The sequence below is a fragment of the Pelodiscus sinensis genome, chromosome 5 (assembly GCF_052426305.1).
Source record: "Pelodiscus sinensis isolate ZL-2025 chromosome 5, ASM5242630v1, whole genome shotgun sequence".
In the NCBI taxonomy this organism is placed as follows: Eukaryota; Metazoa; Chordata; order Testudines; family Trionychidae; genus Pelodiscus; species Pelodiscus sinensis.
This window is the reverse complement of record NC_143056.1, coordinates 61,790,342-61,816,472: the sequence shown is the minus strand read 5'-3', so window position 1 is coordinate 61,816,472 and position 26,131 is coordinate 61,790,342. Positions and strand designations below refer to the sequence as shown.

The window sequence follows — 26,131 nt, the reverse complement described above, 5'->3', positions numbered from 1 at the left end:
AACATGGCAATTTTGAAAGGCTGGTGCTACAGAACAGAAGAGAGAATTCAGATCCTATTACAAAGCACTGAGTGGCTTTTTCTCTAACTAGCTAATTAGATACACATCCGTTAAACTACTACAAATTATAAAGAGAGTGAGCTAGAACTTACAGTATCTCAAACAACTCTGAAAATCTCCAATTTCGAACAGGATCCAAGTTCTCAACCTTTATGCCTAGCCCCTTGCTGGGAAGCACACTGCTGAAGCATTTAAATGGCATCCCCACCGTGAGAGGGAGAGAGAGACACCAACTCCACTCACTAACTGTTTATACAGAAACAGTGATAAGTGTTTCCAAGAAGTGGTTTTGAAAATTCCAATGAATTTAGTAACCTTTTTTTTCAGTATCTAGGGCATTATTATAAATCACTGACATGTTGCCTCTTAAGAAATGTCCATGACTGTGTTCTTAAATGTTTCTCAGTGCCTTTCTTTTTTTTTTTTTTTTTTTCTCTTTTTCATCCAAAGGTCACTATGGCTACATCTAGACCGAATTACTTTTCTGGGATACTGGAGGTAATCTGGAAAAGCAACACAGTGTCCAAGGAACACATCCACTTTAAAAAAAAATATATAGAAAAAGCAGATACACTCTTTCACCATTCCTGTAAACCTTGTTCCACAAGGAATAAGGGATGTGTTGAAAGAGCACTTTTTTCCAAAATTTGGTGCCATGTGGACATGCCAAATTTCAGAAAAGCCTCTTTCAAAAGTAAACTAGAAAAAGATACATAATTTGCATAACACAAATTGTGTTTCTTTTTCCGATTTAACATTGCAGTGTAGATCTAGCCTATTTCTCTCCTGTGTTCATGGGACGTCATGCTTGTTTTCTTTTATATTCCTCCTTCTGACAGTCCCACTCTTTCTTGAGCAAGTCTGTGGATTTAAAACAATTAGCATTTTCAGGCATCTCATTAACTTTGGGCACTGGAGTAGCCAACAAAGAAAGAAAAAGAAAAAACTGTCTTTCCTTGTTAAAAATTCATGTGTCTAGGTCTGGAAGCTGCTACAGGAAAGGATCCAGCAAAGAGAAGAGCTGATGTACCCCTCTGTCTATACTTGTTGCTTTAATAAGATCCAAATGAATCTTGTGGGATCAAATTTATTTACTGTTTATATTACAGTAGTGCCCAGAGGCTCCAATTCCCATTGTTCTAGTTGCTGTGCAAATACATACAAAGACATAGTCCCTGTATTGAATATTTTTAGCTCTTGCTGTTCAAGATGAAAAGGTAGAATATCCTTATCTGAAAGAGGAGGATTCAGTTTCCATGTTTTCTCTAGACACTTACACCACACTTATCCCGTTGGTATTTGAGTCCTGCCTGCTCCTCCCATTAGATCCAGAATCTAAGCTTCTTAATAGAGTATATAGGTTGGCAGAATAGATATTTATCTACACAATATATAATTTCAACACATAATATTGATGTTTATTTTTAAGTATCTTTTCTATTTTTATCTATTTCAGTTTTCACAGTTTTGGGAAATTATGCCAAAGTCAGACAGTAAGGGTATGTCTAGACTACAAGCCTCTTTCGAAAGAGAGCGTCTAGACTGCAACCTCTTCTTTCGAAAAAGTGAGCCGCTTTTTTGAAAGAGCACCCAGGCAGTCTGGATGCTCTCTTTCGAAAAAGCCCTGTTTGCATTCAAGAATACTTTTTTTCGAAAGAGCACTTTCGAAAAAAGGCGTTCTTCCTCATGAAATGAGGAGTACCGCCATCGAAAGAAAAGCTGTGTTCTTTCGATTTAATTTCGAGAGAATGCAGCTGTAGTCTAGACTCAGGTGAAGTTTTCAAAAAAAGGCTACTTTTTTTCAAAAAACCCAGCAGTCTAGACACAGCTTAACTGTTTAATGAAAGTAGACTGATTCAAGGAGCTAAAACTTTATAACCATTAAACCCCAAATTGTCAACATCAACTGTCAAAACAGACAAAGTAAGCAACCTTAAATTGTACTCCAGTAAGTTCTCAAGCACCATTTTCCACACTGCTTATTTGTTAAATTTTTATCATCATCGATGGAAATATTTTTTCATTGGCTTTGTATGATGAATTGATATTTTCTGACATATCTCAATAAATTCTAATCCTTCATAGCCTAATTATGCTGGAAGAATCCTGTGGACATCCCATCTATGCAGGAAGATCACATTAGCGCTCAGTAGACATTTTAATTTGCTGCTCAGCAGTTCCCTGCAGGCTGATAATTCTGGCATTTTTGTTTTGATCTTCCAGGACAAAGTGCTAAGGGGTAGTTGATGAGAAAGGAAGATGAGCACAATCTTCTCACTCTTACAGCTTGTATGAAATCAGCTTTCAATACCAGACCTTCACCATTCATTATCCAATGTCAACATTCACCACAAATGAGATCTCACTAGTCTGTAGCCATTCACCTCCCTGAAACTGAGTGCTCAAAATTTTGTCATCACCTCTCAGCACCTGTCTCTATGCCAAATGACAGAGAAATCTATAAATCAAGTCTCCAGAGGGAAGAGAAGAAACACTGTCACCTTTATTTCATATTGAATTTTTCTTACATTGTGAGTGTGGGGCAAGCCATGACTTGTATACTGTATGCACTTTATTTTATTTAATAACCAATTCTATTTAAAACTGAGGTTTGGTGTTCAACTCCCTTCTCCAACTTAAGGGCTTACAGGCCACTGCACCCTCCAGGAAAGGGCAATAGAAATGTTCAAAGGTTTATGGAAAGTGCTTATATTGTAGCTTTGTAGTTAGTTAATGGGCAACAGATAAATTAGAAGGTATGGGGTGGAGGGCTGTCTCCTCATAACCATTGGGTGACAGAAGAAATGGGTTTTATAGGTGGATGGTAAAGTGTAGTTTTGTAGGTGGTTGAAAAATTAGAGATTATACTAGAGCCTCAAAGTGGCTATAGAATTGACAGGGATGCAAGGATATTGTCTCATCTTGCAGACAATGGAGCACAGAGGCGCCAGAGTGATAAAGAATTACATTGTGGTTCATGAATAATTTTGAAAGGCTCAGAATATCATTGGTGTCACTGTATTATTAAGGAGGTCACCACTTCCTCCTTTTGGCATTAGCAAGCACAGGTGGTGGTAGACAGCACATTAGCTCTGTGGAGATTGGGCTTTCCTGAGTAAGAGGGTGGATTGAGTGCCACTTGAAGGGACCCTGGCACAGTGCCATTTCTGCTTCTTAAAATCCACTAATGATGAGCACCTACAACAAAATGCATCAGGCAGAGATTGGAGGGGCATTCACATGTAGTAATCCTCCCCCTTTACCCAACGCACCAAGAACTTTTTGGTACACCTGAGAACATTTGTGCAACTACTCCTGAGCTAGCTCAGATTAAAGGTCCAGGCTTCTTCTGAGATCCTTTCACTTTCCCAGCCACATTCTCTGCTCTCTTAACCTTCTAAAGCCTTCTGCTTGCATAAGACAGTAGTAAGCTTTCGTGGCAAACCACCACTTTGGCAGATGCCCATGAAAGCTTATGCCCAAATATATCTGTTAATTTTTAAAGCGACACAGGACTCCTCACTGTTTTTGTGGATACAGTCCTAACAGGGCTACCCTTTGATACTTGTCATAAGTAGGTAGTCACTCTCCAGGAATCTGCCATATTAGGTTATTTTATTTAGCCTTAAAACAACATACCTTTCTTAAGGAGGAATTAATCTTCAGTTAGATAGATGTCTATCAGGGATGGTCTAGATGGTACTGGGTCCTGCCATGAGGGCAGGGGACTCAACTTGATGACCTCTCAAGGTCCCTTCCAGTTCTAGTGTTCTATGATTCTAGTATAAATCACAATAGCTTCACCAATTTCACTAGGAACATACTGAAAAAATCCAACTAAAAAATAACCAAATAATGATGGGATGACAGCTTGAAAGAGAACACTCCTGTAAGTCAGAAGCCCAAAAATGTGTAAAGTCCTAATTTCCAAACGTGACCCAGACACACGAAGCAGTTTTATCTTCTTCATTGAAGGGAGATGTAGACGTGCATGTAGATGTGTGCACATGTCCACAGGAATTTATTTAGCTTCACTGAAAGAAACGTTGCTATCTAAAATGACAGACTGCTTTACTGATGAGGTTGGTATGAGTGCACTGGAATACTGTTTTAATAAATTAACATTTGCACAGCAGCACATCCTGGTTTTCCTAGTAACTCAGCAAATGTACCTAACTGGCTTTCACTCAAAAGGACGGGCAATCTCTTCCATGTGCCAAATTTGTGATAATTCACCAACCCACCCCGAAGCTGTTAGCAAGAGATGGATCAGAAGATGCACACAAAATCATGCTGTATTAAAAACATTTTTTTCTGCTGTCTAGGGCTAAAGTTACAGATGAAGTTGATTATAAAACTGCTTCAATTCCTGGAAGCTGGTCTAGCTCATTAAAGGCTGAATTTCCATGTCTCAGATACTGGGTTGGAAGAGCAGCGGAGTTAAGGGATCAGTAACTGGTTACAAATTCATTTATATCTAACATTCTGACCAAAGTCCTAACCAGATTGGAATTTTAAAGTAATTCTCACCAAACAGCTTTATAATTTGGTCACCCATGTAAAAACACTAGTTTCAGTCCCATTCCCAGAAAGTGCAGCCAAAACAGTCTCTTCTACCTAAAAGCTGTTCCTCCAAGTCATCCAGGTCAGACTTCAAGGCACCATGCAAAAGTTTTCACTGCCACATGATCCCAGTTCTACAGACAAAGAGATAAGTTCAGTTTCAATTGTGGTACACTTAGCACCTTTTGCTAAGATAAATTCAGTATCAAGGAAAACTGCTGCTTAATTCTCCCTCTTCTTCCCAAGCTCAAGTAATTTAGCATAATAAGTCTTGTAATGGACTTCATGGAAGGTACTGTACAGATGGTCCCTGCTATTAATGTTAAGTTTCCTTAATTAAGGATAGGCCTTGCATACTGTTTGAAAACAGTTTGTTCCCATTGTTAGAGAACCATAACTACTATTTATTTCTTCTGTACAAGGGCTAGATGTGGGTGAAGTTGAGGTGATTGAAATATTTAAGTGTAGAGATTATTTTTGTTAAATAAAAGTTGTGAGAAGGAAAAGACTAAGTTCCATTTGTTAATATTTCTTCCACTTACAGATGGTTGGGAAGATCTTCAATGAGTCATAACCTTGGTCTTTTCTTCCATGAGCAGCAGCAGCAGAACTGGATAGGAATTTTATGTATTGCACTCAATGTTAGTCTTCACTAGCCCACCCTAAATTCAGTAGGAATGTCAACCCCATCCCATTTAATAACTCAACCTTATTGTGAGCGACTTATGAATTTGGCCTATGTCCACAAAGTAAGGTTGCCAGGTGTCCGGTTTTCTACCGGACAGTCTGGTATTTGCACCATCTATCCGGTAGAAAAATTCAGAAGATACCAGACATGTGCAATGTCCGGTATTTTCTGAATTCCCAGCTGGAGGCCGGATGGAAGCCTGGTGAGGGAGCAGGGCCTCAATTGGCTTTGGGAGCCCTGTGGTCGCATGCAAAAGCTGGGCAGGGTGGGGGCCGGGATGCCCAGCCACTCCGCCCGCCCGGCTTTTGCACGCGACCAGAGGCTCCCAGCACCAATCACGGCCCTGCCTTCCTGCTGGGAGCTTTTGGTTGCATGCAGAAGCCACACCGGGAGGGGGGGGGGGGGGAGGAGTGACTCCCAGCCCCTCCCCTGCCCGGCTTTTGCTAGCCACTAAAGGGAGTGCCTGCCAGGGGCACGGCCTGAAGGACTCCGGCTGTGGCCAGTGGCTGCACCACCCTCTGCCAGGTCTGCTTCCTGCCCCCCCCCCCTCCTCCCATCTAGCCCTGCAGCCCCCGACACCCCCTCCCAGCTCTGCTTCCCGCCCCCGGACACCCTCCCAGCCAGCTCTGCTTCCTGCCCCACCCATGATCAAATGTGCCCAGTTTTTTTGGCAGGGTCTACCTGGCAACCCTATCCACAAGTTCTACCCTGTACCTTCCCTCAAAATCCATGGTTCTTATTTTAAAAGGAAATCATACATATCTTAAGGAAATATACAAGCCACTACACTCTTTTGTGCCCTCACTTGGCTAATCTGGAAGTTTGCAGTGATTACATAGCCTAATACCTCCTTAGTTAACAAGACTGGATCCTTTCCATGCAGATGACAAAGCTCATTCATTTCGGTTTGCAAGAATAGTAACAAATATAATGGGAGCCTACAAAGGGCAATCAGTCACTCAGTCATCTGCTTAAAAAGGTATTTGTGCTTCTTCTCAACTCTGGCTGACAGCCAGTGATTCTTTCACACCATACTTTGGGACTCCCATGTAGACCAAAAGCAGCAGGGATTCTGAGATGGAGTATAGTCTTGCTACAAAAATAGCTTGTTACTGTACAGTTAAGTTATTCCCAGTTTCCAAAGTTTAGCACCAGCCTCACGAGCTAAGCACTGTAGTTAAAGCCAGTACTGAAAATTCTCACCCGCTTTGGGGGAACTGAAGTCTTGCCTTCAAGATTGGCTGATAAAGAAAACTGGGGTGGCAATAGTGAAAACAGCCCGCAGAGAAAAAAAATAGCTGAACTGGCTCATTCTAAACCTCTTCAGCTTTGTTAGTGCAGGGGAAGGAAATGAGAATGCTAGACAGCAGCTCAAGCTCAGTATCCCCAGCTGTAATTAAGTTAATACGTATTATAGAAGGATACTGTATGGCTTAGAACAATGCCCCAGACACAGGCTAAGTATTATGTAAAATAGAAAGTATTGCATAGTAACAGCAGCATTAATTACTGTATTAGTAATAGAATATATGGAGATATATACCTCTCAAAACTGGACATAACCTTGAGAGGTCATTGAGTCCAGTCCCCTGCCCTCACAGCAGGACCAAGTACCATCCCTACTGATTTTCCACACCAGTTCTCTGTCCTGGACAATTTGGCTGCAATCAGTTTATAAGCCTTAAACTAAAATGCACTTCAACAAAAAAATGTATTTCAAGTACAAAATGCAAAGAGCAGTGTTTTATTTGATATGGGAGGGAAACCATGTACAATTACAGACAGCTAGTGCTGAATATAGAAATACTGTAGAGTTTAAAAAGCTGCCATGTCTCCCTTAACAGATGCTGCATAACAATGATTGGTTAAGCAATTTACCTTTGGATGACTCCCCACATGTAGCTGCTGTACACACCCAGCATTGACTTCAAATAGGGATTTCTACTGCCATTTCACTAGGCTACTCTAACAGCTTGAGAGGTTAGATTCACAAAAGGAGTTAGGTGCCCAACACTTTAGGCACTTAAATCCCAGAATCAGGCAGCACTGGGCTTCACAATCCTGATCCCCACTCTGCTATCCCGCCCAACAGCAGTAGATGCTCACTCACCTGCAAGACCTAGTCCCAGACTAAATAAAAACGAACCTTACCCACTGAATCTGGCCTCAACAGGTGAGGAGCAGCAACCACCACAGCCCACAATTTTTAGCCTTCTGGTTAGGATACTCACTCAGGATGTGGGAGACACCCCATTCACATCCCTCCCCACTTAATGGGGAGAAGGAATTGAACTGGAGCCTACCACCTCTCAGATGAGTGCTCTCACCACCGGATTATGGGATATTCTGGCTTGGGACTTTGCTGTTAAGGCTTGCACACTTCTCTCATTTTCAACAAGTGACCATGCTGATTACGCTAGTTTTTTCCAGATCTCTTTGATACAGCTGACCAGGTTGTAGGCCATATCGGGCATTGACAGAGTTGTGTTTCAGTAGCTCCATTTCTTTCCCTGGAAGAGAATCATGAGGATAGTAATAGGTGACTGCTAAAGGATCAAGGTTCTAGTCCACAGAACACAATACATTCAGAATTAAGGGCTAAAGCCATGTGCCCTGCTGTGGTGTCTCAAAAAAGTACTGAATACAGTCTGGAGGTGCACAATTTAGAGGCAACTTGGTATTCGTTTAGTTTCCCCCAGCAGTAATCCAATCAAAATGCATCTGTCAGTATGAGGCTAAACCTGATACAATAAACTGTTCTCTGTTCCACGTAACAATAAAATATTCTTTGCTCAGAGCAAAAGTTAATAGGTTTTTAAAACAAGAGGAAGACTAAAATAAAGCTTGAATTTCTACAGCTGTATTAGTATTTCAGGACCATCAGTAACCAACAGCAGCAGTAGAGTCAGAAGGCTATGCTGTAGCCATGGTAGTGCTCAGAATGGATTTTCACCTTGAATGGCTCCTTCCAAATCTTCACTCTGCAGCAAGAGTCAGTATGGGAGGATTTAGGCTTTTTAAATGCCTCAAAATTGAATCTTCCAACTTCATAATCAACCTCATGGTCTGCTCTCTTCAACTTTATAAACATATCTTCTTCTGCACACTGGCCATGATTCCACCACAGCAGACAGCTTGTTCTTAACTGGTGCAAGACTGCAAATCACTGGAATTATCTTGTGCCTTCTAGTTAGAGACAAAAATCAAGCCAATGTATGTTAGAAATACGCTGTAATGTTAGGAATACGCTGTAATTTTTTAAATAGAAATGGGTTTCTTCTCCCAAACTGTTTAAGACTACCATGTTGAACAGGTACGTAGCCAACACTTGTGTTTACTCAGTAAATTAAAAGTTACAACAGGATTTGTCAGGAGCCGAGGCAGAAGACCCATTTTGATAGCCACGCTTTTTTAAAAAGGGACATTGCAAGGTAAAAAGTTATTCGGAAAGATTATGGTTAGCAATACCAATATGATTATTAAAACAAAGCGTTTTAAGATCTGACTTCATAGGATGGGGGAAATGTTTACTTTTTGAAATTCAATTTGGGCAATGAAGACTACTACTGCCACTCTGATTCACATACAGTAGAATTTGAATAGAAAGCTGGCCCTAACCTTTATATCAGAGATAGGATTATAGCAGAATACTATTTTCATGTTTGGATTGGAAATAATGCACAAATATTTGTTTAAAGAAATTGATTCCACTGGAATTCTAAAGTATTTTTCAAGGAACTCTCTCAGAAATTTAGGACTTAATATTTTCCCCTGTCGCTGTAAACAAGTCTGAGGCCAAATCTGATTTGCCAGAGTTCCTTTAGCCAGCATGGTTTTGCTTAATTTGCAGGACTGATTTTTCTTCTTCTTTGTAGAGGCTGGGAAGAGAAAGGTTGAAATTCATTATAATGAGCCAGAGTCAGAACTGTGCAGAATACCGTTTGGCAACATAGTATGGATTACCAAAAAAAAAAAAAAAAAAAAAATCAAATTGAACAAGCTATTGCATATGCTATATAGTTAAAGAATATGAGATTCTAGACACAGATGACTCAGCTTCAGCACAAAGACAGCAAAACACAGCTGTAAATCCAGAGATTCATGACCCATTATATTATCAACACAGCTATGCACTCTGTGCAGTCAGCCCACTTCCTAAGAAATCCCTAACATTCTGGATTAAAATGTTAGCTTGCATACTGAAACCAATGACGACAAGTCCTTTCAGTTATTTTAAATATTTGTCGTGTATCTTGTCAGAAAAATGCCTTATTTCTTAAATTCTAACACCAAAAGCACTAAGAGCACAAAAAGGCTTACAAACTTGCTCATTCCTGCTGGATTGACATTGCACTGTCCCAGAGGAAAGAACCATTGCATCCTGGGTACCATCAGACATCTGGATTTCTTGCTCTGTCTTAAGGTAACAGATTTAGAAGTGTTTTCAAACATCTATAATGCTTTTTAAAGAGCCAAATGATATTAAAGTTACTAACATTGCCCTGACAATCATGAGCAGTCTATTGGAAATCCTCTGTGATAAGGCTGAATCTGAGCAGCTGCTTTGGAAGCATCAGACCGCACATTTTCTCTTTGTACATTTGGTAGCACAGCAGTAAAGTTAATGGAATGCTCCAATAACCATTTGTAACAGCTTCAAAAATAAATGTCTCAGCTTTGCCTCAGCCTTATTCCATTAGCAAGCAGGACATCACTGGAACAAACTCTTTGTACTAGCACAAATTGTAGTCGCACTTCATGCAAGGATGCTGAAAATGGTTGTGTCGTATTTATTATGATAGCATAATTCAGCACTTGTTCAGGAGAACTCAATTGTCAGCAATGGGTTAATTTCACAGAGCAGATAGGGCTCAACATGTCAAATTACTACCATACTATATACTCATCTCAACACTTCAGTGTAAATGCCTCTGAACCGAGTAAGAGCTTTAAGTAATCAACACTGAGCATAGAAAATCTCTCCACAGTAGCAGGACAGGTTGGGAGTGACCACAAAGGAGGAGAAGAAAATTGTATTGAATTAAATGGTCTGCTCCATTGAAGACTGACTTAATCTTCAGAGAGCAATTGTTTTTAGAGGAGAATACTAAGTATACACCCCTCCAAAATACATTAATTTTGCTTGAGATCTCCATTGCCATTTCTAATCAGAACAGCCAGACACCCTTATAGGAAAGCTCTTTGTGTAAATTGTCCATCTGGTCCCTTGTATTTTGTCTCTGGAGGGATTATTATTGAAAGCCAATTCCTCAGTACCACTGTTTCCCTCCTGCTTGACCTGCTTTTAGTGCCAAGTCCCAGGAACAGTTAAAACTCTACAGACACCAAGGAATGAGTCTGTTTCTTCTCTTCCACACCCATCCCCTACACTACTGAAGATAATCCTGGATCAAACTAGCATACAAGCAGCATTTCAGACCATCATTATTCTCCAACCCCACGGAAAGCAGTAATGTCTGAGAAATGCCGCCCCTGGTTAGGGAACACTATCACTGGGAAGAATTAAAAGCATCCCACTGAAGAGAATTTGAAGCTTACATGTCTGGGTTTGCCCACAGGAAACATTTAACTGACAACCCGCATGTCCAGTTATGAATTAAGTTGTCAAGCAAAAGAAAACAGACAATCTGCAACCCACGCAATCTGAACTTAAAGCCCACCTCAATTGTTTCTTTTGGCTTTGGTGAAAGTGTTGCTCCTAAACCTTCCACCCTCCTTCTCCCCATCCCATAAAATTAAAGTGTTTACTAGTTTAATTGTCCATTCACAGGGTCAGACATATTGTATAGCAATGTTCTGCTGAGAATGAGTGTTCTATTCCCAGATGCTTACCAACCAGAAGCAAGTTTAACCTGCAAGCAAGTTTAAGTCTGGTCTCCTCCCTTCCAAAAACTATTATCTCCCACTTCGGTCAAATGTAATTCAGGGCACAAGCTTTCCCACCTCCTCCCAATCCACAGAGGTAAGTTAAACAATACCCTCCTCACCCATTTTCACAAACTCCAGGGAATCTCCTTTACTATAATAATTAAGTCCCATTGTTCTATGCCTCATCTTCGCTCATGCTTCAAAAAAGTGTGACAAGATTAAAAGCCAATCTAAAGTACACAGATTTAGACAGAAATTTCACTGTATTTTTTTTAAAAACAGAACTAAGTTCTTTTGTTTGCAAGGTGATGAGCTGACAGTTCAGAACACTACAAAATGTCATATTTGCTTGTATGCATTTGGAAGGCTCATTAGCAACTAGGGATCACAAAGGTCAAGTTCTTTCTGCTATTTGCTAAACCTAGGCATTTTAAAATTTCCTCAAGATGGCCCCATGGTGTTACCGACATACAAAGAGATCTACAGAAACAGTCTACTCAACATGCTTTGTCCATCACAGGTTAGTTGTGTCACCAGATTACATACAGTTAGCAGAACTTTCAAATCTGGTGACAACTGTTTGATGCTACCTTGGCCAAGAGATGAGGCTGAGCTACAATTACTGGCCTAGGCCATGGTTATTTTCAAGGAAAGAAAACAGGTCCTGAGGCTGCTACTGACACAGCATTTCAGCTGCCTTAAGAAGCAGCTTCTCAAATGGAAACGCCTCTCTCTCATCATCAGATAGGTGCTAGGAGTTAAGCACCCCAAAGAGTGGAGATTTCACCATCCCCACTCAAAGCAGCATATATGTAGTTTTTGCTTATGTTTTTCCCACTCCCCACCCCCAAAAAACAAAAAGCCATATTGGACAGAATTTCATATGCAAAAAATATTTTAATATAGTAAACAAGTCAATTTACCTTTCACATGTTTTAAATAAGTTTGTTCATTAGTAAACAAAGCTAATTTTCCAAAACAATGGAACATAGCTTCTAAATTCATTCTGCTCCCAGTTGATCCTATAAGTGGTGAAAAATTTAGACACCAATATCATTTCACAGGTAACAGAGTGGCATAAATAGAAGAACAGAGCATTAAGAGTCAAAAGGGAAAAGCTGACCCTGGTGATGGGAAAAATTAAGCCAGGGAATTCTTTAGAAGGAAAGACTAAAAATACTAGCGAAGATTCTATTGGTATAAGTGTTTTCTTTTCATGCCTACCACTCATGTTTGCCTCTAGGGTTGAAGTTACCTAAGCCATGCCTAAATTAAGGGAAAAGGTGCTATTAAAAAAAGCAAGCTAGGAAACTGATTGAAAACCCTATTTTAAACAAATGCATACAAGGCTGAAGAGTTAATTTTTACCAGATAAAAAGTAGATTTAGACATATTCTCTTGTGATTACCGGTGTTAAATAGAGTTTTCAACTGAAGTGCTATAAATGGAATGGAAAAAGCACCTTCTCTCCTAATTTAAGCCAGCCCTACTGAAGCATACAAGGAGACCCAAAACCATAGATCTGGAGGTGCTAATCAGAAGTCGGCCCTCTGGAATCACCCTTGATGAGCATAGCAAGTAAAGCAGAATATGCTGCATTCATTTCCTTCCCCAATCTAGAAAGTCAACACAACATGGACCTGCCTTTACTAAGACAAACTTAGTAAAGCTATGGATCATATGCGCTCTTCTGAGGGGGTCAGTATGGCTTTAGGCATCCTTTAGCCAGCAGGATCACTGCAACTTTTAAGCTTGGTTTCCTGCTATAGCCCTTTAAAACCAGTCAGTGTGTGCTCATTGTGTAGTTTACATAGCATATATCTCACCTCTATACAGTTATCGTCTGAGTGTATATATCTACAAATCCATAACATGGATATAAACAAAATGCATCTGGGTACATTTCAGCTAAGCTGACATACCTGAGTTCTACTCTCTGTGGCTTCCCAGTACCGTATACACCGTATTAAAACTAATAATTACAAATCGCCTTGCCGCCGCGTCCTGCGCAAACCGATGGACGGGCAAACAGGAGATAGGGCATCTGGCTGCGTGTCCGCGCCGCTGTCGGCAAGGAGCAGACCCCGGAGTGAAGGGCCCGTGTATCCCCCCGAGCGGAGGCGAAGCCAAGTCAGGGTGGTGGCGGCCGGCAGTGGCAGAGGGCGCCGCCGTGCCCTGTCCGGGTGGGGTCTCCTCTGCTGCGCCGTGTCCCGGGCCCCGCTTTCCCGCGATCAGTGGCTCCGATGCACCCGCTCCAACCCGGTGGACTCGGGGAATGCGCTGGACTCGCTCCCCAGCGTTGGCGGCGGCGCTGGCGAGGTGTTAGCGCGCTCAGGCTCGGCCGTCGCCGAGTCGGAACCCAGCTGCATAGGCTGCTCCGTGGGGGGCCCTGGCGCGGTCCGGCCGGCGGTGGCGGTGGCGCTGGGCCCCGGGCGCGCGGTGGTGCCCCGCAACGGCTGCCAGATGAGGCTGTAGTAGACGGCGAGCACGATGGCGGCCAGCGAGACGGAGAGCACGTAGGCCAGCACGGTGGCCAGGCGCACCCACTTCTTGTTGGTCTTGGCCGCCATCCGCGCCTTCTTGTCCCCGGTGTAGGTGGCGGGCTTGCCCCGCTCCGCCGCCGGCGGCTCCTTCTCCTTCATGGGGGCCCGGCCCTTGGCCCGCTGCTCCACCGCCCCCTCCGTGGTGGGGGCTCGGCGCCGCGCCGGCCCCGCTCAGGACATGCCGGGAGCCCGGCCCCGCCGCGGGGGGAGGGCTCCCAACGGCTCCGCTGCAGCTGCCGCCCCGGGCTGACGGGCCCGGCAGCTGAGACTCAGCCGGCCCGCGAGGCAAGAGGCGTCGTCTCCACCCGGGCGCCCGCGAGCTCCGCGTCTCTCGCAGCAGCGCCGGTAGCCACTTCGCAGCGCGGGAGGGGGGGGAGGAGTGACGAGCGGCTCTTAAAGGGGCAACAGGAAGGCGCGGACTGTCCTTAAAAGGGCAATGCCCCAGGTGTCAGCCAGCCACCTGCTAGTCATAGGTAGGGTCGGTCACTAGCTCAGCCCCGCCCTCCCAGTCCCGAGTCTGACCAATGGGCACGAGATGGGACAGCACTGCTGCAGCCCGGGGCGGTGCGCCCCTGTGGCTGTCGCGCCTAATGGGTCTAGTTTAGCTGACAGGACGCGCCGGGGTCAGCACCGTCCCGGCAGGCGCGCCGCGTCCGCCCGCTCATTGCAACACGTGCCCTCCTCGCCCGCAGAGAAGGGGCCACCTACACCCTGGAGAAGTAGAACCAGGTGGGTGGGGAGGAGCTCGCCACAGCGGCTCACCGCCTGAGACAGGAGGTCGCGGTGAGACCTGTTTACAGCGGCGTAGTGGCGGGTTTGGATAATCTTTTGGTGGTGCATGGAAGGCTCCAAGGCCCACTCTCACCCCTGCCTAAGACTCTAGCAGGGCGTTTGGGAGGAGGGGTACAGGTTATAGGAAGTTAGTTTGGATACAGGCTCTGGGTTGGGGTGGGGAAGGGGCTGAGGAGTCTGGGGCTTATGTAGGGGGGCTCCTGAAAGCAACCCTCAGACCCTTCTGGCAGTGGCTCCTAGACAGGGTGGCCAGGGGTCTTCATGCAACACTGCATACAAGTACTGCCCTTGCAGTTCCCCTTGGCTGCAATTTCCAGCCAATAGGAACTACAGAGTTGGTGCTTGGGGTGGAGGCAGCATGCTGAGAAAGCCCCTTCCCCCTGCCACAGGGATGTGCTCACTGCTTCCAAGAGTGGTGCAGAGGGCAAGTGGGCAGAAAGCACCCTTAGCCTCACTATGCTGCCAGTATTGATGGCAGAGGCCAGGAGCCCCTGAGCCCTTTTAAATTGCCTGGGGGCAGCAGGTGGGAAGGGAGATGCTGGGGACAGAGGTGAGGGGGGTGGCAGGTGAGTCTGGGGCAGAAACCTGACCCTGAACATTGGTGGAGTCAGGCCCTGAATATTCCTGGAGGATCGGCACTATGGGTCCATATAGCTCAGGAGTTTCTGTAACAAGGGATTGGTGCCTTTCTAGTGCCTCTATGGTAGATGATGTGTAGCCCAGATTGCAATCCCAGGATATACTAGAGAAAAATCCCAGCTAACTTGGCTCTGGTAAGAATTTGGTGAGACAATTTTAGTAGTTTTCTACTAGAGTCTGACCCCTAATAAAATTCTAATATGAAGCTTGTTATCCCTAGGTCCCAAAAATGTGTAAAGGAGAATCATCTGTTTATCTCAATTTCACAGGAGAAAACTGATGCATAGAGAGGGGAAGAAGTGACTTGTTTCATGTCACCCAGCAAGCCAATGCAAGTAGTGCACTATCTCCAGAGCAACAATGCCCTTAGCAGTGAGTCTTTCCATCCACTTCAATAGGCTTTGGATCAACCTGTCACCATTTAAACTCTTGTAAAGTCAAACTCATGTGCATAAGGTCCTCTAAAGACAACTGAGGGCTTAGATGGCTCTAAGTAGGCAAATCTTTGAGGCAGCTTTAATCTCAGAAGTTTTGTTTGGTGGCATTTTCTAAGTAATTAAGAATGACTCACCCTTAAAATCTCAGCTCCTTCAGATGTGTTGCAGCTGTAAGGTATTGCAAATGAGGAAATGATGAAAATAACTTGAGATGGCATGAAAGACTGGTTCTCAGCCTTTTTTCATTTTAGACACTTAGAAAGTGTTAAATAGAGTTGGGGACCTCTCTGGAAATTTTAAGACCTTGTTTGTGGACCCCTAGCTGTCAAACCACAGGTTGAAAACCACTGTTCTGTGGTAACTACAATCTTTAATGGACCCTTTATACAGTCTGCAGATTCTCAGAAGTCCATGGATCACAGGTTAAGAACTACTTGTATAGAGGGAGCTAGACAAATTAGTGGTGTCATTAAACAGACTGTGAGGTAATTCTGAATGGTCGCTAATTTCTTTTCTCAAAAAAAATTGACAACTAATGTTAAAAAACATTTTAACTGAGAAGGGTTAAGTTCTGAAAACTCTTAATCATGTTTATTTCCAAAATTCTTGGCAAAAGTTTTTGTTTTGACTTAAAAGCTTAGCTGATAAGTTGCATAGTGATTTGCACAGTAAGCCACACTCATCCCAACTTTTCCTTCCTCCTTACAAATCCTAGGCAGGCAACAGGGCAAGAAAGCACATTTTAAAAGAGAAATCTTCCCATGTCCAAGGGAAGGATGTGTGTCATAAAAAGGTAATAACCACCAGTGCTGAGCTGGGCAGGGATATGCAGTAGTTTCTTTTTAAAAAGGCACTGTTAATTCATTTAGGAGACACCTGAAGCTGTCAGCAGATTCTGATCATGGTGCAGCTGGCTGTTAGCAGCAGAATTTGCTCTCACTTTCCCTAAAGCAGAACATTTTAAGGTGTGTGTGTGTGTGTGTGTGTGTGAGTGAGAGAGAGAGAGAGAGAGAGAGAGAGAGATATTCTGGACCCAGATCCTTCATCTGTGCAGTGAAAGGGTGACTTCTAGCCAAGGCAAGTGCCATAATAGGGAAAGCATGTCCTTGTTTGTTAATCAGCAGTGCCTTCTGCCTATCAGTCATCAGAACCTCAATTCAAGACTCAGCTGTGGTAATATTCAGCATGGCTAAAAAAGTTTAAATGTTGGATGGCAGATTCTACTGCAGTTCAACACCAGACTCCCGGCTGACAAGAACAACAAAAAATCCCCCATCTAAATATGGGTAGAGAGTTCAAGATCAGTCCAATCTAACCTATTGGTCCACTTAAAATAGACATTATAAAGCCATATTTTATATTGTTCTTCTTTTATTTTATTTTTGCATTAGTAGTAACAGCATTTTAGAAACTGGAACATTACGTACTTTTTTTTTTTACATTTGGTAAACTATGAACATTTTTATGGTGATCTGAAAGTAGGAAAAAATAACAGGATTTGTTCTTGTTTAACAGACAGATGTCTAATCTTCAATTTATTACACACATTCTCATTTCAAAATTCTTGGAAGACCAGCATTATTCACAATACCAATATATATCTATGAAAAACAAGCTTCCAGTCTATTCTTATCTTCTGGCTTTTATAATACACCTATCACTGTGATACCTGAGGCTATGTCTACACCAGCGTGATCTTGCACAAAAACTCTTTAGCACAAGAGTTCTTGCGTTAAAGTAGATACACAAGAGAGTGTCTACACTAGCATGTGCTTTTGCTCAAGAGTATCCTTGCCAGTGTAGATGCTGTCTTGCGCAAGAAAACTTGGATGGCCATTTTACCATAGGGCTTTCTTGCACAAGAAATTCATGTTGCCTGTCTACACTGGCCTCTTGCACAAGAACAGTTGTGCAAAAAGGCTTATTCCTGAGTGGCAGCGTAAGAATTCTGGCACAAGAAGCCCTGATTTCATACATTAGAACGTCATTTTACTTGCGCAAGAACACGTGGCCATTGTAGACAGGCAGCAAGTTTTTGCACAAGAGCGGCTGCTTTTGCGCAAGATCGCACCAGTGTAGACGCAGCCTGAGTGTTTTGTCCTAACTCAAGCCAGAGACCTAAATAATACTAAGATCTTGATTTGCAGTAGTAAACCCTTCATGAATTGGAGAAATATGATGTTGTTGTTTCAGAAATTCTGTAACACATAGGGTTTCTGGTTCACAGATTTGGAGCTTAAGCAGATGGAGGCAATTTCCCCTTTCCAACAAAATTAATTATTAACACTAGTTCTTAGAGGCAGAGTTTTGACTAATTTTTTCTGGCTGTTTTCTTTTAACATTTAATGATAAACTCATACCCGTCTCTTATTTTATTCAACCTCACTGTAGCTTTCAATACTGTCAATCACTTTGTCCTCCTTCTTTAGCATCTCAAACAAAATAATAATAATATTAATAAATTATAGAACCCAGAACACTCTTCTCCTGCATTGAATAGAAGGAGGCTCTACACTTCCCATAAACCTCTCTGTTAAGAGTATCTCAAGGCTCTGCCTTTGGCTTTTTTCTCTTTTTGACATTTTATTCCTCAGTCTTGGATATCACTTCTATACAGGAAACACCCACACTTACATCCCCCTTTAGCTTACTCACTGATCCCTGTGTCTCCCCATTATGAGTCATCTTGTAGCTATTCCATAATTTCCTACTATTCAGTGATACAAAGACTGAGGTCCTTCTTGTCTTCCCCTTCAAAACTCCCCACATATGCACTCCTTCCTACCAGTGAAAGATTAGGGCGATATCATGCTAAGTACTACACATTAGGGGCCAGGGCTCAAGTCCTGACTGCTTATTCAGGAACACCATTCCAACACTTAATTTGAGAGCTGGAACAGTGTTCCAGTACTACCAGATAGTAATAGTACTGAAAGTACATTTTGGCACTTCTGTTTTTAGGACTCGAGCACTGCTAGGTGCACATATAACACAAAGTCCCTGCCCTGTGGCCGCCAACAGGATGGTGGAAGGGAAAGAGGAAGCTGCCCTGGTGCCTGGTGATTTGAAAGGGTCCAGGGCGCCTGGCCACTATTGTAGCAGCTGGAGCCCTGAACCCTTTAAATCACCACTTGAGCCCCGTGCAGTGTGGTCCAGGCAGCACTTAAGGCTGGGTAGGGGAGGCTAGATTCCAGCCCAACCCCTTCCAGGGTTCCTGGAGCTGGAGCCTCCCCCCACCTTTCCAGCATCTTGCCCCAGGGCCCAGCATGGTCTGTCAGCAGCCCTGCCCTGCCTCCATCATTTTACAATCTACATACAAGAGAAAACAAGTTGTTGTTCGTCCATCGTATTCGAAGAGGACCTTGACATCTAACGGGTTATGGACTGTCCATGGTGTGTCCGCAAATGGCTGATAAGGCCGATACGGGCACGGAATGTTCTGCCGCATGTCGGGCAGACATATGTGGGCACCACTGTTGCAGCTTTTGCAACTCTGGCTTTACGGAGTGCTCGCTTCTCTTGTGCTATGGTTGTCCTTCTGGCTTCAGACGTTTGACAGCCTTGGTAGATCAGCATGTGCCATGTTGATCGGTCTTGTGCCAGGGTCTCCCAGGAGGTGGTGTCAATATCCAGGGACTTGAGAGAGGCTTTAAGCGTATCTTTGTATCGCTTCTTTTGTCCCCCGTGCGATCGCTTTCCTTGAAACAGCTCACCATAGAAGAGCTGTTTAGGGATGCGATGATCTGGCATCCTTGCAACATGGCCTGCCCAGCGTGTCTGAGCTTTCATCAGCAGGGTGTAAACTGACGGCAGACCTGCTCTAGAAAGGACTTCTGTGTCTGGCACCTTATCCTGCCACTGGATCTTCAGAAGTCTGCGGAGGCAAATCGTGTGGAAGTGGTTCAGTTGCCTAGCGTGCCTCCTGTATACAGTCCAAGTCTCACTGGCGTACATCAGGGTAGTTAACACTACTGCTCGATAGACTTTAAGCTTTGTAGCAAGGCTTATTCCACGGCGGTCCCACACTTTGGTCAACAGTCTGCCGAATGCAGAGCTTGCCTTGGCGACTCTGCAGTTGACCTCGATGTCAATTGTCACTGAGCGGGAGAGGGTGCTGCCAAGATATGTAAATTGGTCCACTGCTTGCAGCTTTTGTCCCTTCACTGTGATGGTGGGCACTTGATGTTGAGCTTTCGGAGCTGGCTGGTGCATCACTTCGGTTTTCTTTGTGTTGATGAGAAGGCCGAAGTTGTCGCATGCTGCTGCAAATTTGTCCATGCTGGCTTGCATTTCCTGCTCTGATCCAGCATTCAGGGCGCAGTCATCAGCAAAAAGGAGATCTCGTAGCACAGTCTCCTTTATCTTGGTGACAGCCTGGAGTCTTCGCAGGTTAAACAGTTTCCCATCGGTCCTGTATCTCAGTCTGATTCCCAAGGAACTGTTCTGAAAGGCGTCTGACAGCATGGCTGAAAACATTATGCTGAACAGGGTCGGTGCCAGCACACACCCTTGCTTGACGCCGTTTGTGACGGGAAAGGCCTCTGAAGCTTTTCCATCATCCAGAACACGAGCCGTCATGCCATCGTGGAACTGACGTACCATCAAGATGAATCTGTCAGGGCACCCAAACTTCGACATGATGCGCCACAGACCTTCGCGACTGACAGTGTCAAAAGCCTTGGTGAGATCCACGAAGGTGGTGTACAGTTCACGATTCTGCTCTTGACACTTCTCTTGAAGCTGTCGGGCTGCGAAGATCATATCCACCGTGCCACGCTCTTTGCGGAAGCCGCACTGTGTCTCGGGTAATAAACCCTGTTCCAGGTGGTCAATCAGACGATTCAGCAACACTCGTGCAAGGATCTTACCTGCGACGGAAAGCAGTGATATTCCTCTATGATTATCGCAAACTTGTCGATTTCCTTTTCTCTTGTAGAGGTGTACGATGGACGCGTCTTTCAGTTCATGAGGAATAGATCCTTGATTCCAGAAGGACTGGAACAGCTGAGTGAGTTTGTCGACAAGCACTGCACCACCACCCTTATAGACTTCCGCTGGGATCGCATCAGATCCTGGGGCCTTGCCACTGGACAGCTGGCTGATGGCCTGTAAGGTTTCAGTCTCTGATGGTGAGACAGACATCCAGGCTGTGGTTGATATCCGCCTGGGGCATTCTATCAATCGCCTCGTTATTGATGGAAGATGGGCGGTTCAGTACGGATTGGAAGTGCTCAGCCCAACGCTGTAAAATCAGAGCCTTCTCAGTAATGAGAGTTGCACCATCTGAGTCCAGTAGAGGGGAACTCCCTGAGGGCTGAGGTCCATACAAGGATCTAAGGGCTTCGTAGAACTGTTTGGCATCGTTTCTATCAGAAAACTTCTGGATTTCATCTGCTTTGGCACTCAACCAGGAGTCCTGCATCTTGCAAAGCTTGCTCTGTATGATCCTGCGAATGTTGTTGAAGGCATTTTTCTTAGCTGTTGACGATGGGTCATTCTGGTGAGCACGGTGAAGGCGATGCTTTCAGCAAGTATGGCCTTGATCTCTTCATCGTTTTCATCAAACCAGTCCTGCTGTTTCCTGTGTGAGGGTCCAAGAACCTTTAGTGCAGAAGAGTGCACAATATCCCGGAAGCGTTCCCAGTCCTTCTCAGCATTTTCCTCTAATTGCAGCTCTAAAAGTTGGTTGCCAAGATCTTCTGCTAGTAAAGTTGCTGTGTTGGGGTTCCTCAGTCTACTGACATTGATCTTTTTCATCACAGCTTTGTTTCCCTGCGGACGTCTCTTTGGCTTGATGTGAAAGCTTAATTTGGAGATAAGTCTGTGGTCAGTCCAACAGTCAGCACTCGGCATGGCCTTGGTCACCCTTACATCCTGTCTGTCTTTCCTCCGCACAATGACATAACCAATGAGATGCCAGTGCTTAGAGCGTGGGTGCATCCAGGACGTCTTTTTGCGAGTGGGCAGGCGGAAGATGGTATTGGTGATGATCAAATCATGAGCCGCACATGTCTTCAGTAATAGTAGGCCATTGCTGTTACATTTACCACTTCCATTTTTTCCAATGACGCCATCCCAGGCAGTGTGATCAGATCCTACTCTCGCGTTGAAATCGCCAAGTAGAATCAGCCTGTCAGTGCGCTTCACGGATGAGAGTAGGGCATCGAGGTCCATCTTCATAAAACTTGTCCTTTACTTCATCCGGATTCGTCATTGTGGGCGCGTAAGCGCTGATCAGTGTGGCTTGCTTTCCTCTCGGTAGTGGAAGATGCAGTGTCATGAGTCGGTCATTCACGCCCTTGGGAAGATTGGCAAGTTTGCGGACAAGATGATTCTTAACCGCAAAGCCAACTCCAGATTCACGACGTTCGTCACTGCTGCGTCCACGCCAGGAGAATGTGTAACCACCTCCTGTTTCCATGAGCTGACCTTCATTTGCTAGACGAGTTTCACACAGTGCTGCAATATCGATGTTAAATCTTGTGAGCTCTCTGGCGACCAGGGCTGTTCTTCTTTCTGGTCGGTCTGCTGAAGGGTTGTCTTGAAGCGTGCGTACGTTCCATGTGCCAATAGTGAGTGGTGTCACCTTGCATTTTGTTTGAAATTTTATTGTTCGACCGCATGAGATGGGATCCCCTCCAGCCGCGGTAAGCTGGCCAGGGTTCTATGAAGCAAACAATGTTTAGGGCACCTTTTCTAGCCCCTTCCTCTTACTACGGAGGTGAACAGTGCAATCCTAAAGAGGGCTGCTCAGTCACTCAGACGCCGAATCCAGCTGTTGCTTCAGCTAGCAAGAAGACGACCATTAGACCTGAGCCACCTGTGTGCAGGTCCGCGGCTACAGCTCCCAGTGTATCCACACCTGCTGCTTCGTCACTTGCCCGTCGCCACAGGACTTTAAGGTTTATGGGAATTAGGGGATGTCGAGATGTCAAGACTTGCGCGTGAATTGGATTAAAGTGAGGGAGAGGTGCGCATAGTCAGCCTCACTCTCTCTTCCCAGATTCCATCTTGCTCCAATGGCAGGACTAATGTCAAGACGGTTGGAGATGGGCTGGGCGCAGTGGTTGACCAGGGCATCTTTCATGTCTTGCCGTGCTCTTAGCGTACCACATCGCTTGCAGAAACCACCTTCATGACCGTTGGTCCTATTCTAGTAGGTCTCATCCGCTCGATCCGCCGGAGTCTGTCTTCACATGCTCGGGATAGACAAGTCCCTATCTCACCGAAGGTCGATGACCCGACGGCTACTCTCAACCTGGTTTAGCCAGCCTGTCGAAGCTGTTGCCCGGGGTGTGGCCGCTGCACATGCTACAGCTACTAGGAGCCACAGGTGAGAGTTGAGTGACAAGTGGGGACCAAAGGTGGACGAGCTGCCCTAAAAGGACACGACATGCCCGTACATCAGAGGTGCTACCCCTCCCTGAACACCCCATACAAGTAAGAGGTAGAGGGAGCACAAGGTAAGAGGGAGATGGTTATGATTAGTGTAATAAGCAGTAGTCATAGCAGCCTAATATAATCCTACCTCCCTGACATCAAATCTACCTATTTCTCCTCAGTCCATTCCACTCCTCCTCTCTTGGTTTCTGGCCTGTTTCAATTCTGACTCTCCACAGTTGATAGCTACCCCTTCCCTGGCACCACCCCATGTATCTAAAATACTCTTCCCATCCTTCCCCTGAACCACAGAATCAATTCCTTTTTAAAAAATCTCATCTTAAACCATTCCTTTTCCTTATCATCTTGGATTGACTTCTTGTGGTGCATTTTATGAAACTGTATGTTATACAGACTCTCTAACTGCAGAAGCACAATCCATCAACTACCATGCCAAAAGGGATTTTAAAAGCATTCACAACTAAATGTTAATCGAAAAAAATAACTCCACCACAATGTTGAGAGGAATTAGATGTTTTTAAAGGTTGCCCTCCCCCATACCAAGGTCTGGCTACCTCAAGTGCTAGATATGACGAGCTCAGTTAAATTACGTAAGAAATTGTTTACGTCTGTACCAGTCAGGCATAAGCTTTTCTTTTTACCACTAGCAAATCAGCATGATTTGTTCCTGATGTCTCTTTGTTAGAGTGCAGCTAGCTAGTTGAAGGGGTGTTCCCTCTGTTCCTAAGCTCTTTAGTACCCTATTAATAACAAATTTTAAAGCAATAAACTCAGACAAATGAGAGCCAGGAAGTCAAATCTACTGTAATGATACTTTCTTTTAATCCCCGGCATTTTAGGAAAAGAATCAAACTGCAGCATTGAATAGTCTCCCATAGCTCCAGGGAAGAGTTGCAGTGGTGGAGTGAAAGCAGAGATATTTTGTAGCCAATGAACATGTCTCAAAGAGAATGTAATTGACTGGGTTGCCACTGTCACATACTGTGGTGTAGGCAGTGTAACCTACTGGTCAGAGAAGGCATCATGCCTAGTGGTCAGAGCAGAGCTGTAAGGTGGAACTGAAAGCAGGAGACAAGCCAATGGCTGGGGGCAGGAATCTCCGAGAAAGGTAGAGACTAGGGCTGGGAGAGGAGCAGATGTGGGTTGCAGCAAGGACCAGTACAGCAAGCAGATCTGGCACAGCTGCAGACATAGAATTTATTGAAGAGCCATTGTTCTGCTCTTACTACAATTCTTAAATGATGATTTGCTGGCTTTGATGTCGACTCTGGAAGTGCAGTCACTTTTGTGAGACTTTATTGGGCCCAGCTATGTTCAGTTGCTGGGCAACAATGCCAAAAAGCAGCTGAGTTCCACTACTTGCTGAGTGCCTTTAAGGCCCACTGAAGACAGTAGTTGAGAATGCTCAGCACTTCTCAGAATTGGACCCTCTCTAAATAAGGAGTGAGACCCTTGAAATCTTTTGATCCTCATGGTTCTTTCTGGCCATATGTGTATTTTTAACAGTTGCACGCTCCCTTTGAAACTATACTATTCATCAGTTGCTGAGCTCCCCTCTATCTTGGGCTTCTGCTTCTTCTAGTGCTTCATCCAGTCAGATGGGTCCTACGATTGCCTTGTATTTAGGATTACTTTTAATTCCTGGCTGCTGGCATCCGCCCACTATGACGAAACCTCTAACCTGCATCTCAGACTCCTGTTGCTTGGACCAGGCAGTTGTCTATTGTCCTGGGAGGTTTTAGTCAGCTCTTTTAAGTGCACCATAAGAATGCAGTTGGCAGAATGACTCATACCACTGACCACATACCAAGTTCTGAGTCTGATAATGGATAGTATCTGGTGTTTGCATGCAGCCACCTCCACATATGCAATGCACCTCTATAATTATGCAGTTTGAATATACAAAGAACATTCTTTGTGACCCCTGCAGGTGATCAGCTTCCACTCTAAGCCAAGAGTTTTGATTACAGACAGTCCCTGGGTTACGTACAAGATAGGGACTGTAGGTTTGTTCTTAAGTTGAATCTGTATATAAGTCGGAACTGACATCCAGATTCAGCCGCTGCTGAAACTGATCAGTTTCAACAGCGGCTGAATCTGGACGCCAGTTCCGACTTACATACAGATTCAACTTAAGAACCCCAGGCATCCCCAAGTCAGCTGCTGCTGAAACTGATCAGCGGCTGATTCCAGGAAGCCCGGGGCAGGGGCTTCCTGTAGTCAGCCACTGGTCAGTTTCAGCAGCGGCTGACTTGGGGACGCCTGGGGCAGAGCAGCTGAGGTGCTGCTGGGTTGGTCCAGTAGCGCCGCTGCTCCTCGGCGCTACTGGACCAACCCAGCAGCACCCAAGCTGCTCTGCCCCAGGCGTCCTGATTCAGCCGCTGCTGAAACTGACCAGCAGTGGCTGAATCAGGACGCCTGGCGAAGAGCAGCTGGGGTGCTGCCGGGTTGGTTCAGTAGCGCCCAGAGTGGCGCTACAGGACCAACCGGCAGCGCCCCAGCTGCTGTACCACAGGCGTCCGGAGCAAAGCCGCAGAGCACAGGGGCAGCGGGACAGCCCAGACGCGCCGTGGCTGTCCTGCTGCCCTCGGGCTCCGCGGCTTTGCTCTGCTTTGCTCCCCGTCCCCCGGGTCTGCAGACCAGGGGGACAGGGAGCAAAGCGGCGGAACACACGGGCAGTGGACTGGGCTGTCCGCTGCCCACGTGTTCTGCCACTTTGCTTCCTCTCCCTGGTCTGCTGGAGACCAAGGAGAGGGCCCCGTTCGTAACTGCGGATCTGACATAAGTCGGAGCCGCGTAACTCGGGGACTGTCTGTATCTCTATTGTAGTTTGCATAGTTACAAATGTTGTTCATTATTATAAAATTATTCAGTCCTTTTTTAAATCCAGCCAAAGTCTTGTCTCAATGCCCTCCTGCCGTAGTGTGACTTCTACAGGCTGATTATGGACTTAGTAAAGAATCATTAATTTGTATTAGTTACACTTGTGCTGTCTTTAGATTTCACATTGTCCCCTTGTTCTTTTATTATGAATCTGGATTACAAAAAGACTGATGACTTTTACTGTGTGCTTCCTTATCTAAAAATGAGTCTAGCCTTTTCTTTAAATGCATATCCTT

The 26,131-nt window shown here is 44.8% G+C and overlaps 2 protein-coding genes across 3 annotated transcripts in view; one reads left to right on the top strand and one right to left on the bottom strand.

Annotated features, from left to right (window-relative positions):
* CCDC9B (coiled-coil domain containing 9B) overlaps window positions 1–9,991 on the top strand; it is a 112,246-nt gene extending 102,255 nt beyond the window's left edge. Inside the window, exon 13 of one of the 2 annotated variants that reach the window (XM_014576325.3) lies at window positions 511–9,991. The gene's annotated coding sequence lies outside the window, so the exon portion shown is untranslated. The remainder of the gene's footprint in view (window positions 1–510) is intronic. The other variant, XM_075927087.2, reaches the window with a different exon arrangement.
* Window positions 9,992–12,077: 2,086 nt separating this feature from the next.
* On the bottom strand, window positions 12,078–14,101 carry INAFM2 (InaF motif containing 2). Its single transcript, XM_075927091.2, has one exon. The coding sequence runs from the start codon at window positions 13,840–13,842 to the stop codon at window positions 13,432–13,434; it is 411 nt and encodes a 136-aa protein (XP_075783206.1). The 5' UTR covers window positions 13,843–14,101; the 3' UTR covers window positions 12,078–13,431.
* Between the last annotated feature and the right edge of the window lie 12,030 nt (window positions 14,102–26,131).

Bases quoted from the DNA above. Each gene is read 5' to 3' on its own strand.
- INAFM2 (XM_075927091.2), bottom strand. From the start codon at position 13,842: ATGAAGGAGAAGGAGCCGCCGGCGGCGGAGCGGGGCAAGCCCGCCACC.